This window comes from Tyto alba, unplaced genomic scaffold (assembly GCF_018691265.1).
Source record: "Tyto alba isolate M040663 unplaced genomic scaffold, T.alba_DEE_v4.0 Super-Scaffold_46, whole genome shotgun sequence".
Classification (NCBI taxonomy): Eukaryota; Metazoa; Chordata; class Aves; order Strigiformes; family Tytonidae; genus Tyto; species Tyto alba.
Genome location: NW_024881322.1, coordinates 1,596,006 through 1,609,246, shown reverse-complemented (window position 1 = coordinate 1,609,246; position 13,241 = coordinate 1,596,006). Strand labels below are relative to the sequence as shown.

At 53.6% G+C, this 13,241-nt stretch overlaps 1 protein-coding gene across 1 annotated transcript; it reads left to right on the top strand.

The window, feature by feature from the left end:
• Positions 1 to 7,810: 7,810 nt before the first annotated feature.
• On the top strand, positions 7,811 to 11,936 carry EOMES (eomesodermin). Its single transcript, XM_032997102.2, has 6 exons — positions 7,811 to 8,559; positions 8,902 to 9,056; positions 9,353 to 9,474; positions 9,969 to 10,127; positions 10,220 to 10,281; positions 10,969 to 11,936. Exons 1-6 carry the CDS (start codon positions 7,811 to 7,813, stop codon positions 11,702 to 11,704), a joined length of 1,983 nt encoding a protein of 660 aa, XP_032852993.2. The 3' UTR covers positions 11,705 to 11,936.
• Positions 11,937 to 13,241: the final 1,305 nt, after the last annotated feature.

Below are 13,241 nucleotides of genomic sequence, written 5' to 3'. Positions count from 1 at the left end.
TTCTCATCTGTGTAACTCAAATTCTTCAAGCCAAAAATTTTCCCTCACTAATGTGCTAGGAATCAACACAATCATCTGTGCTAGAAAAAAAAAAAAAAAAAAAACGGTGCTCGTACTTCACTCACTGAAGTTAATTGGAGAGAAGTGGTGCAGGGATCCCTTCACATTGTCCTTGTGTCACCGAGAAGCAAATTATGGTGGCAAAGCAGCGATCGGTTCTGTTGTGAAGGGTGGCTGAGTTTTTTGGTTGAGGGTTTTTTTTTTGGGGGGGGGGGGGGGGGGGAGGGGGGAAGGGAGTGGGGGGAATCAATCACATTTTTTATTTCTTCGTGACATAACTTGGTTCTGCTGTCGTATATATGTCCTAAATCTTTGCTGCTTAAGTAAATAAATTTTAAAAAAAGAGAGACGAACAATACTGCAGAGCTGGCAGCAATGGCCAAAACTCTTCCTGCCCGGAGCGAGGGGGCACCTCACCGGGGTTTCCTCCTCAGTTTATGTTTTTTTTTTTCTGACGGAAAGCTGAGTCTTTTTGATTGCATTTTTTTTTTTTTTTTTTTCCTCCTTCTTTCTGCCCACGTAGGCAGAGCAGGGCTCCAGGCCCGGCCTCCTGCCCCCGCAGCCCCCGGCGGGGCGGCAGCGCAGCGCAGCGCAGCCCGGGCTCCGCAGGGCGCAGGCTCCGCAGGTGCGCACACCTTTGAAACTGCCGCTCCTCGCCAAGGGCTCGCCGAGCCGAAATTCACGCGGCCAAGAAAGCGCCCCTTTGCTCCTTATTCTTTTCTAACGACTCTGCCCGCCTTTGGTCTTGCTGGTACCCAGGTGGGTAATTTCGGAGCTATCTGCGTGCATAAACTTGTTTTGAAGGCGCAGAGGTCGGCGAGCTCAGGTGCTTACAAACTCTTAGTGGGAATTAACAACTGAATGGGCCCCCCCCCCCCCCCCCCCGAGAACCCCGACGTGGGATCACATGCGACACCGCGACTTCAAAGCGCTCGGCGTTAATCCGGCCGGATCGCCCGCCCCTGCCCGGCTCGGGGGTTGGGGCTGCAGCCCCCGGCCCGGCACACGCTGCCGCAGGGCCGGGCCCCCCCGGGGCTTTTTTTTTTTTTACTCGGGGGGGGTGTGGGGTGTGTTTCTGCCGGCCACTCCCCGCGGTCGCTGCAGGGGTGGCGGAGCTGCGCGGTTTTTCCTCGGGTCGGAAAATTTGGCAGCGAGTGCTTCGAAAACGGGTTAAAAAAAAAAAAAAAAAAAAAAAAAAGCGGGGCTGGAGGGGGGGGCCGGTATTTTCCCCCCACCCTGAAACCGCCTGAGGGGCAGCGCTCCCGACCCCCCCCCCCCGGCCAGGCGACTGCTGCCGGTCCCCGGGGGGGGGGGAGCAGAGCGGGGCTGGAGCTCCCCACGCCACAGCCCCCCACACACACACCCCCCCACACTTGACGGGGGGCACCTTGGGGGAGCGGCCCCCCCCCTCCACTGGGCTCTCCCCCACCCCGGTCACCCCGCCTGCTCCCCCGGGGAGGAAAGATCCATCCCGGCCCCGGGAGCAACGGGCTGCCGGTGGAAAGCAGGGCCCTCGCCAGGCGGGGAGCCCCGCAACCAGCTTCTCACCTTCCCTGAGAGTACACATCACCCCCCCTTCCCCTTTCCGCCGGTTTTTAGAGCGGACTCGCCCGTCACGGCAGTTATTTAATATGTGGTTCCCCGCTAGGCCTTGCTGTTTGATTGCTGTCACAAATGATATCAGGTGAAATTCCTCATTGTTTCGGCGATTACGCGGTAGCCCACTGCTACTCGCTTTTCCAGCCCCTCGAGTTAATTGTTTTCCCACTGTAAACCCCGGAATGCATGCGCATAGAGCAAACAAAACCCCAAACCCTCCAAAACTCATATTTCTCAGCTATTATGTTATCAGCAGGAAATATTTCATGGCTCTGACATCATAAGCCCCAAGCAGCATGAAGTTTATCAGGGCCTTCGCATGATGAGATTGTACTTTTTAAAGTGTTAGAACAGAAACCAGAACATTTTTTTACGGGATTTGAGCTGCTAATTTTAATTGCTGCGATTTAAACAGGCTCTTTCAGTCGTCATTTCTGATACAAAGCAGGGCAAGCAAGCCAAAATTAGCTGTTCAAAACTGTCAGTAATAGATCTGTAAATACAAATAGGATCAAACTGCCGGGATCTGTGGCTGTCACACCCATGTCATGGATCCTGTTACGCTCTCACATCTCTATCACATGACTGTCAGGCTGATAATTGGCACAAATCTATAAACGAGGAAGTGATCTTGCTTTAAAATCAGGGAAAAGGTGCTAGGCATCCCTCATTAAACTTATTGGAGGGTGAAAAAGGCAAGCATTTAAGAAGAGCTGTTTGGAGATCCCTATGCATGAATAATACAAAATATGAAATGTTACTCATGGTTATGGTTGGGTTTGTGTACCTAATTTCAGTCTCTTCCTTTCCTTAAGTTTCTACAATTCCATTTGGAGCAAAGAAACTCACCTGGAAGCTAAAGCCAATTTAATACTTTTCCCATCTCACTTCTTGTAGGTTTCCTAAATATTCATCAAAATGACAGCGGCATCTGCTTGACAAAGACACTTTCTCGAACACACTTTTTTTTTTCTTTCTTTAGTCAACAGGGTACCAAAGGCCCAACGACAAGAAGCTGTTGTGTGGTCTTGCAGGGCAAAATTATCCATTGCCAATAATTCGCTCCAAGCACTGAATATGTTTATCCTTTTCTGTGTTTATACTGTCATATTTTACGGATTCAATCAGACCTTGAGTAGTTTCTACTAACCATTGCACTTCCCTTTAATTTAAAATCACACCTAAAGATGAAGGTTTTTTCAGGTGTTATTCTTCTTTGAAGGAGGAGAAAGGAAGTGACCAATAAGGCTGCTTTGAATAGCACTTTCTTTTCAAATACTGAGTTGTTTCTTCCAGCTTCTGATTCATGGACTGGTGTCTGTTCTTTCTGTTTCAAACACATCGGCTAGATAAGGCTATTCTTTACTTTCTCATTTTTATAAATTAGCCCCGTACTACTTATGGCGTCTATGCATACTTATGAACTTTTTTTTTTTTTTTTTTAATGTGCATGTCTGTATGCTGCTTATTTTAATTGGTTTTGATAGCTAAGAAAGTGGCAGCTAAATTGAATTCATTACCAAAGGGTAAAATTGCTGTTAATGTGACACCATCCATAGTTAATACTGAAAATAAGAGCACTTTGGTTTTGTAGGGCTATTGATTTCTTCTATTTAAAGTCCATATATATCTACTTCAACAACAGTTGACTCTACTTTTTAACCCTTGGGGGTTCAAATTTTCACAACCTCAAAGTAGATTTTAAGGTACACTTGTATCTTCAGGATTGGATACGCTTGCAGATTGAAAAATCCCACTTAGTATAAACTAAAATGTATTGATGGTTTTTGCAGCTATAGAACTTCCTTTCATGCGAAAATAAAAAGCATTTTCAGTTAATTTAGTCTCCTTACATTGCCATGAAAGAGATGGCTCTTGTCTGCATATGACAGATGAAAAAACCTGGGCACTGAAAGGGTATAGCTGGCTTCTTCATAGAAATAGTCACTGAAGTTAAGCGTTGGGCTGAAATGCTGAGCATTGCACAGGCATATTAATACCCCCCTTGGTTCTTCGGAGCGCTGTAAGCACTCAACATCCTTGAAAAGGAAGGTATCAAGATTTAAAAAAGGAAGCACTTACATATGACTGGCAACATCTGAAAAATCTCTGATTTAGTGATTTTTAAAATGACACCAGAAGGTGGTAGAACCATGGAAGTCCCACAAATGCATTTAGAAGTATCCTCCTTCATTTGCCTAGCCAGATACTCTCTGTGTAGTTGAAGGGGGGAAAAAAATCCAGACTGGATGACTGGAAAATTAGAAAATCTGTGAAATCACAGCATGAGCTTGACATAAAGGTGAAAGTATTGAAGCGCTTTGGAAATCAGATGCTAGCAGATTGAGGAGGACATCCAGAACCTGACAGCTGGTTTTTAACCAAAATCAGACAAGGCAAAAATGTACCTCACGGAAACTGTTCAAATGTAGCGTTCAGAAACTGCCTGCCAGTCCTGCCGTGGTGGCAGCAGGACTTTGGGAGAAGAATACAGTGATGGAACAGCATGGCAGGTGATCCTGATAACCAAAATTTTGAAAGTCTCCATATAGACCCAGTGGGGTGTGTGTCTGCATCCATATACATGTTTATAAGGGTAAAGGATATATATGGCTATAAATGGATTTCCATAGATGTACATACACACGTATATAGGTGTACAACAGCCTGACAGAATAGGTTTCATGGTTCCCAGCTTCTTTGCCCCTCCTAGGCCCTATTGAGTGGGGTGCTTCAGTTTAACTGTTTCAGTCCCACAAGTCCAAGCAATTAGTTGAAGCGAGGGGCTGCTTTCCGATACGCTGACCTCCCACGAAAGAGGAAAGGGCTCAATCCCAGCCCGAAAGCAAAGGACGAAATATTTCGGTACAGCGTGACTCCACTGCAATTTAGGCTGCAGAAAACGCGTTCTGCTGGGAGAGCTTCTTTAGAGTCAGAGATGCTCCTTATTTGAATAAACCCCAGCAGTATATTTGAATAAAGCCCAACAAAACATGATAATCTGTAACCCTTCAAAGACCTGCATTTTCTTTCAACATTCTTTCTGTGGTTTGGAGGTTATTTTAGTAGATCTACAAACCTAACATGCTCCTTTCTGTTTCATCAGACTCTGCCGTTTCTGCAGCGTTATCTCTGAGATAACATCGAAAAGATTGCGGGACCCATTCAGAAATCTCCGGTCCCACACACGACCGAAACATCCCGCAGCTTCGTGCACCGGTGGTCCCCGGTCAGAGCCGGGGGGGGGGGGTCGGGGCAGGGCGCAGGGATGGAGCCGGTTTGCAGGGGGGTCGGGACGGGGAGGTGGGGGGGGGGGGATGTCGCAATCCCCCGGCTGCCTCCCCAGCGCCAAAGGAGGGGAGATTTGCAGACCGAGGGAATGACAAATACCGGGTCCCCAGAATTTGGCTGGTGACTACGGTGGTGACTTTAATTTGCGGGGTGCGTGTGTGCGAATATTACAGCTCTTCCCAGACCATCCGGAGCGAATGAACAAGCCCCCCGAGTTACAGGCGGTTCCCCCAAACCCTCGCACGGCCGCAGCGCTGCGGGAAGCCTTGAGCTCCGGGGGTCCCGGGGGGGGCAGCCCCGGCCCCCGCCTCCCCTGCCGGGCGCCCGCCTGGGCGGGAGCTGCGGGGTCCGGGCTGCTGAGCTGGGAATAACCCCGAGTCTGGAAAGAGCTGGATGGAGCTTTCGTTCGTTAGGGAGAGCCTCACGCCAGGCGTATTTCGAACCAAACTGGGAAGCTCTTCCTTTCCCAGGGCGGCCACGGTTTTCTTTACCACCCCCCCACCTCACACACCTCCCCCCCCCTCCGAGACAGGACCGTCCGCAGGAAACCTGAGCAACATCGAAAGCTTTTCTACCTTTCTCTGTTAAACGGGAGGTTAGCCGAGATTTGGAGGGGAAAAAACAAAACAAAACAAAACAAAACAAAACAAAAATAAAACAAAAATAAAACAAAGCAAATTAAACAAAAATACCCCCAACAACAACAAAAAAGGGCAGCGGCCTTGAACTAAGCAGCACCTGTCCTGCGGGGATGTTTTAAATCACGGGACCCTTTCAGTCTGTGATATCGTAAAATTCAGTCCCTTGAATCCCACGGGGCAGCTTTGCGAAATCTCCTTCCCTCTCTGCCCCAGCCCCGGGAAGGCCGAGCCCGAGGGCGCGGAGCCGCGGGTGGGGGCCGGCCCCGCCGGCCGCGGGAAGGGCTGCGGAGGCTCAGCCCGGCAAGGATGCTCCTCGCTTTGTTCGGCGTCCCGAGTGGGGCCGGGCCCGCCACCGCCCCACCCCCCCACCCACCCCCACCCCCCGCGGTGGGTGCCAGCTCCGCGGCCGCGGGCAGCCCGCGGAAGGGTGGCGGAGCTCCGCGGCCGCTCCGCTTCATGCCGCGGCGCCGGGCTTCTGCCCACCCCCCCACCCACCCCCCCCCATCCTCCCCGTTTTTGTCGTCTGCTTCGGTCGGACGAGATCAAGGCAAAAACGTGCCAAATGTTATCCCGGGGAGAACCCGGGATGTGCCGTACTTGGGGGGGGGGCGGGGTATTTCAGTACCGGCTGCGCTCAGCTCCCGCTTGCGCGGCCGGAGGTGGGCACAGCAGGAACGGGTTCCCCCCGGGTCTCGGCTCCGGTCGGGGGTTTGGGGGTGAGCCCCGCCTGACCTCCGAGCCGCCGGTGCCCGTCCCCGCCTCGGCGGGCACCGCCACCCTCCTCCCGGGCGCCCGATTTGCGCCAGAGCCGCATCCCGGCGGGCTCCGCCTGCGCCTCCCCCTCGGGCTTCGGCGGTCCCCGCCGATTGTTCGCGATTTATTTCTGTTGCCCCGATGCGGCACGGCCCGGGGGGGAGCGGGGGGGTGTGGGTGGGTGTGTGCCCAGCTCGTCCGCTCCTAGCCCGGACGCTTCCCCGCTCCCGGCCGGTCCTTCCGTCAGGCAACGAAATCCCCGCCGACCGGCGGGTCTGGCTCAAAATTCAGGCGTGAGGAGGAGGCAGATTTTTGCAGCCCTCCCTGCGAGCTGGCTGGCGGCGAGCGGAGGGCGAGGGGCTGCGGATTTGTAGCTGCAAATCGTTCACGCAGGCTCTGCCCGCTCCGCAAAAACACGCGGGCATCTTCGCCTTCCCGAGTGCTGTTCCCGTACCCTTTGGAGCAAAAGTCTCTGAATTTAATTTTTTTTTTTTTTTTGCTGCGCCGAGAGAAAGAGCCAAACAGATCTGGCACCCGCCGGAGTAATAAACCTGCCTGCCCGGTGGGAGATGCTGAAAGGGGGGGACGCGGGTTGCGAGAAACCGATCGCCGAGTTCCTGAAATGGGGAACTGCGAACCCGCCTCCCGCAGCGACGTCCCCGAGAAGGTGAAACGTGTCACCCCCACGATAACGATGCTGCCCGGGGAGCGGAGAGGCGGGGAAGGCGGCTGCTGGGCTCAGCTGAGGCTCAAGCCGAATTGTTTGAACGGCGAGACGGCCAGCGGGGGGGTGGCGGGGGCCAATGTCACCCGCCCCGTCTCAGCGGCTGAGCGGATGGTCGCCCCCCCCCCCCCCCCCCCCAACTCCCTCCCTCCTCGCTGGGTGCCAGCGCTGGGACCGGCTCCCTCACCCGTTTTTCCTTTCGTCCCCATCCCTCGCTCCCCGCCACGGAGCCTCCCCTCCATGCCCGAGCGGCTGTCCGTTCGGGAGGACGGTACCGCCTCGGCAAAAGGTCTTTTTTTTTTTTTTTTTTGGGGGGGTGGGGAAGCCGGCCCCTTCCCTGCGGCCACGGCGGGGCGATGCGGGCGCTCCCCTCGCTCCGAGCGGCTGGGGGGGCAGGGGGTGGACCGGAGCCCCTCCGGTAGCCGGCTGCGGGAAGGGTTGCGGGGGGGAGCGGGGGGGCGGGGGGATTATACCAGAGTCACAGGTGACTTGTTCCAATTAGTAGCTGTCTAATTAAATTAGTGTCACGCGGCCCAGCCAATGGGCCGGCGGGGGTGGAGGGGCGGTGAGGAGGCAGCCCGGCTCAAGCCCCTCCCCGGCGGCCCGAGGAGCCCGGCGCGCCGGTATAAATCTCCTCGGCGGAGCCCCTCCGCAGCGCTGCGCGGCCGCGGGTCCGGGACCAGCTCAGCCCCCCCCCCCCCCCCGCTCCGCACCGTTTCGCTCCGCACCCCTCCCGCCGAGGATGCAGCTGGGGGAGCCGCTGCTGGCGGCGGCGGGGGCCCTGCCCGGAGCCCCCTTTTACCCGCTGGAAGGCGGCGGGCGAGGCGGTGGCGGGGCGGGCGGTGGCGGCGGGTCCCGAGGGGGCCCCCCCCCCCGACCGGGCTCCCCTCCTCGCCTCGACCTGGACAAGGCGCCCAAGAAGTTCGGGGCGGCCCCCGCCGTGCTGGGCGAGGCGGAGGCGGGCGAGCCGCCCTTCGCCCCCCCCAAACCGGACGGCCGCAAGGCCAACCCCTGCGGGGAGGAGGAGCTGCCCCCCCCCGCCGCCGCCGCTGCCGCCCGTTACTCCATGGATGGCCTCAGCCCCGAGCGCTACTACCTGCAGTCCCCCGGCCCCCCCGGGGCCGAGCTGGGTGGGCCTTGCGCCCTCTTCCCCTACCCGGCGCAGCACGGCACCGTCTACCAGCCCCCGGGGGGGCCCCGCTACCCCTACGGCTCCGTGCTGTCGCCGGGAGGCTTCCCCGGTACCGTCTGCCCTCCCGGCGGCCGGGCGCAGTTCGGAGGCGGCGGTGGGTACCAGTACGGGCAGGCGGGGGGCGGAGGGTCCCTCTACGGCCCTTACCCGCCGGCCTCGGGGTCCTGCGGTGGGCTGGGGGCGCTGGGGGTGCCGGCAGCCGGCGCGGGTCTGCGGGCTCAGGTCTTCCTCTGCAACCGGCCTCTCTGGCTCAAGTTCCACCGGCACCAGACGGAGATGATCATCACCAAGCAGGGCCGGTAAGCGGGGGGGGGGTGTGTGTGTGTGTGTGAAACGCGGCGGGAGGGCTCCCGCGGTCGCTCGGTGCTGGGCGATGCCGCCCGTTCCCCCCCTGGGAAGGAGGTGCGCGGCCTCCCCGTCGGCGGTGCCTCCGGCCCGGGGATTCTTCCCCCCCCCCCCGCTTAAAGCTGCTTTCCCGGTTTCCCCGCGGTGAGGCGGGGGTCGGTCGGGGCTCGCCGCTTGCCTCCTCGGTGCCGGGACAGACGGGGCACCCCGCGGCAGGCGCCCCTTTTTTTTTTTTTTTTTCCCCGGCCCGCCTCGACATGCGGTGCGCTTCTCTTCCCCCCCCCCCCCACCTCCAGGAGGATGTTTCCTTTCCTGAGCTTTAACATCACCGGCCTCAACCCCACGGCCCACTACAACGTCTTCGTGGAGGTGGTGCTGGCGGACCCCAACCACTGGCGTTTCCAGGGGGGCAAGTGGGTGACCTGCGGCAAAGCCGACAACAACATGCAAGGTAGGTGCGGTTCCTCGGGAGTGTCCCCGCCGCCTTCCCCCGCGGGTCGGCTTCCCAGAAAGGGTTCCCGCTTCACACACCCCACCCCCCGGCATCCCGCTGCGGGCACAGCTAAGGTTTTTAAGGGCGTCTTGCAACTTTTATTGAATTTTTTTTCCTCCCCCCCCCCCCCACGCCACGGTGCGGGAGGCTGGGGATGTCCGGGGGGGGGTGGGGTGGGATCCGAGGTGCCCCCCCCCGAGGAACAAAGCGCCTGTCCCCGGCGGCCGCTTTACAGCTCGGCTTCTCTTCCCCAGGCAACAAGGTGTATGTTCACCCCGAGTCGCCCAACACCGGGGCTCACTGGATGAGGCAGGAGATTTCTTTCGGGAAACTGAAGCTGACGAACAATAAAGGTGCTAATAACAACAACGCGCAGGTAAATGGGGTGCGGGGGGGGGGGGGGGGGGGGAAGGCAGGATTGAGGGGCTCTTGGTGGCTCAGGCAGGAGCACCCTGGGTTTTCGGGGCTTTACGGCGTTTAATCGAGCCTCACAATCGCTGTCCTTGTGACTTACTCTCTTCTTGAACTGCATCGTAGATCTTTTCTTTGCTTCTCCCTCGAAGACAATTAGAAAGGTCAGAAAGAGATGTGTGAATGTCTTTGTTTTTAGCCAGTGTATCTATCTCCGGCGCGGCTCAAAAAGTGGGAGTGTAGCTGATAGCTCTCGATTTCCTGCATTTACAGATTTTAGCATACTAGAAACCTAGTGAAACAGGGTTACAAGCTGTGAATCATCTCCTGTTAACCGTTAAAACTGCTCCATTCCCAAGTCAAAAGATTACTGTTTACAGGAATCAGGGTATAAAATAGATCTTTTAATGCTGGATGCAGTTGGTCTAATGATCTTGCCTCTTCCGTGGTCCCTTTTAGATGATAGTACTGCAATCTTTGCACAAATACCAGCCCCGGCTTCACATTGTGGAGGTGACTGAAGATGGTGTTGAAGATCTGAATGATTCCTCAAAGACTCAAACGTTTATTTTTCCTGAAACGCAGTTCATAGCAGTTACGGCGTATCAAAATACTGATGTAAGCTTGGATGTATAAAAATTACCATTAAGAATAAAACTGTCCTTGTGGGTTCAGCATCTCATCTCACTATATTCTGCTTTCACTTTTAGATTACCCAGCTCAAAATTGACCATAATCCTTTTGCGAAGGGCTTCAGGGACAACTATGACTCGTAAGTGCACGTCTGTCTTCTCTTGCAGCTGCCTCTGTCCAGGAGGCACCATTCTGGCCCAAAATGTCAATCACTCAGGAGTAGTAATACTTTTATTGTCAGCTTTGCTAGCTGATGTGCTCCTTTCAAAGACATTAAATGTCGGTCTATGAACATTAATTGTGTGTTTGTATAGTTACTGTATTGTCTTGATGACCTGGCTTTCAGCAGGCTTTTGAATTTTGGTAGGAAACTTGTACTGGCTGAATTTAGGTGGCCTGCAGATTGGCAGTAGTGTATTGGGTATCCACAGGGCCGGCAGCTTCTTCCAATTATCAGGAGGAGACTTGCCTAAGGCTCACTCTAGCACGGAATGGGCTTTGAAAAGCTGGAGCTGTATGTATATACACGTATGTGTGGCTTCTGGGAGGAAGGTGCTGCACCTCACTGAAAATGGGTTGATTGGCAGAGAAAATGGCAGAGAAAATGGTTGATTGTGTACTTGTAGCAGCGATAGTATAAATTTTATACCGCTCTAGGAAAAACATCCTGAACTCCTAAATTGGAAAAAATGAACATCTAGTTAAACCTAGTTGTGATTCTAAGTAAGAAAGAGCTCTGTTTCTTCCCAGTTGTGTTTTTGTTTTGCTTTACTGTCATGCTGGAATTGTAAAGAACAACACTCAGTATTTCTCTTTTACGTTGTAGCATGTACACAGCCTCAGAAAATGACAGATTAACTCCATCTCCCACGGATTCTCCTAGATCCCACCAGATCGTCCCTGGTGCCCGTTACAGCGTGCAACCATTCTTCCAAGAACAGTTTGTCAACAACCTGCCCCCAGCCAGGTTTTACAACGGTGAGAGAACCGTCCCGCAGACGAACGGCTTGCTCTCTCCGCAGCAGAGCGAGGAGGTGGCCAGCCCTCCCCAGCGGTGGTTTGTCACGCCTGTACAGCAGCCCGGTGCCAACAAATTGGACATGAACTCCTACGAGACGGAGTATTCTCCTAGCACCTTGCTCCCTTACGGCATTAAATCCCTCCCCCTTCAGACATCCCACGCTCTGGGGTACTACCCTGACCCCACGTTTCCGTCCGTGGCAGGCTGGGGGAGCAGGGGCTCTTACCAGAGAAAAATGACAACAGGATTACCTTGGGCCTCCAGAACAAGTCCTCCCGGTTTCTCTGAAGACCAGCTCTCCAAGGAGAAGGTGAAAGAAGAAATCGGTTCGTCCTGGATAGAGACTCCACCCTCCATAAAGTCTCTAGATTCAAATGATTCTGGGGTCTACATGGGTGCTTGCAAGAGAAGACGGCTCTCCCCTAGCACTTCCAGCAATGAAAACTCCCCGACGATGAAATGCGAGGACATTAACGCTGAGGACTATAGCAAAGACACTTCAAAAGGCATGGGCTACTATGCGTTCTATACTAGTTCTTAAAGCATCCTTTTATTCCAATTGGCTAATTTTTTTTTTTTCAGGGTGGCCTTGGTTTTTTTTGCATTACAATTGCCAAAAAGACTCTTGCCTTCCACCTTGAATTGTTGTGTGCAATTCTAAAGAAGGTGCCAAAGCTTTTTGACTGTCGCAGGTAATGAAACAGGGAAAGAGCAAACTATGGTAGAATTATTCCCCACTTTAATTTTTTTTTTTTTCTAGAAGGAACCACATGTGGAAGCTGTAAGCAGGAGCATAGATTTTTACAATGTGGCTTATTTATTGGAGACACTAAAGTGTACAGTTTTGTCTTGGCTCAGAGGCCTGATCAAATCTATGCACTCCTGAGCAAGGAAATAGGGGGGTTGGATCCCAAATTTAATCTTCCCTGCCTGCCCCTTTGATAAAAGGGGGCTGGGTTGTGGGGAACTGCACAAATGCTATGTTCTGTTTTAGACTGAGCTGATTTTTTAAACCCTTGTACCCTTGTCTGCAGCACAGTTGGCCGAGTCAGATATCACTCAGCTAAGGCTTTCTTTGGCAGAAGGTGGCCAAAATCAGGCCTGCTTGCCAGGCAGGATTTTGACTTGAAGGTCTTGTTGCTAACAATGGGGTTGCAATGACCAAATCTGACTTTTCATAGTTTAGAACTTGCATTAAAAAAAACAACCCAACCCTCTCCTCCATCCCAAAAGCCTAACCTTCGTTGAGGTGGCCAAAAACAAAGTGTACAGTTGTGTTTTGTCTAGGTACACTGTAGAATATTGTGGAATAATATATAAATAGTTGACCTATAGCTGTTCAGTCAGGACCTCCAGTGGTGCTTTGAAATTCAAAATGCATTTCTTCGGTTAATCAAACGTAGCATTGCAAAAAAACATGAACAGATTTCTTATTTACATGTATGCGAAGTGACTTTCAGCTGCCCTGTACAAAACTGGAAGTGATGTAACTTGCCCACTCTTCTTGCCTACTAGTTTCAGCCATTTTAAACGGATCAACCCTAGAGCACTGCCACACAACCTCCTTCCAACAAAACTTGGTTCTGTTTTCTTTTTCTATGTACATAGTAGTAATTTTTAATAAATGTGGTGGTGCCAGGGATAAGAGTGGGGATGGATCTCTGCCTCTTCTTTTCTTCTACTGGATGTCCCAGCTGAGGGGGGAAGGAGGCAGCAAAATTCTTGGGGGGCTTTGTCATCTTTAAATCTAGCTATCCCTTGCAATATTTCTTCTTGCTGCTTTAGCCCTTGCACTGTGCTCAGTTGGACCCTGCTAGCCGCTCTGTGCGTGGTTGTTTTTTGGTTTTGTTGTGGTTTTGTTGTTTGGTTGGTTGGGTTTTTTTTGGTGGGTTTTTTTTTTTTTTTTTGGTGTGTGTGTGTTCTTTTTTTTTTTCCAAATGTGGATTGCCACGGTTCTGTGCATCCCCAAAACCTCTGCTTGGACGCTCAATGTGCCGGTGCCTCTGTTCCCCGGCACCCTCTGGCCCGGGGGGGGGGGGGGGGGGGGGGATGAGCTCAGCCCTCGTCCTGGGGGGGTG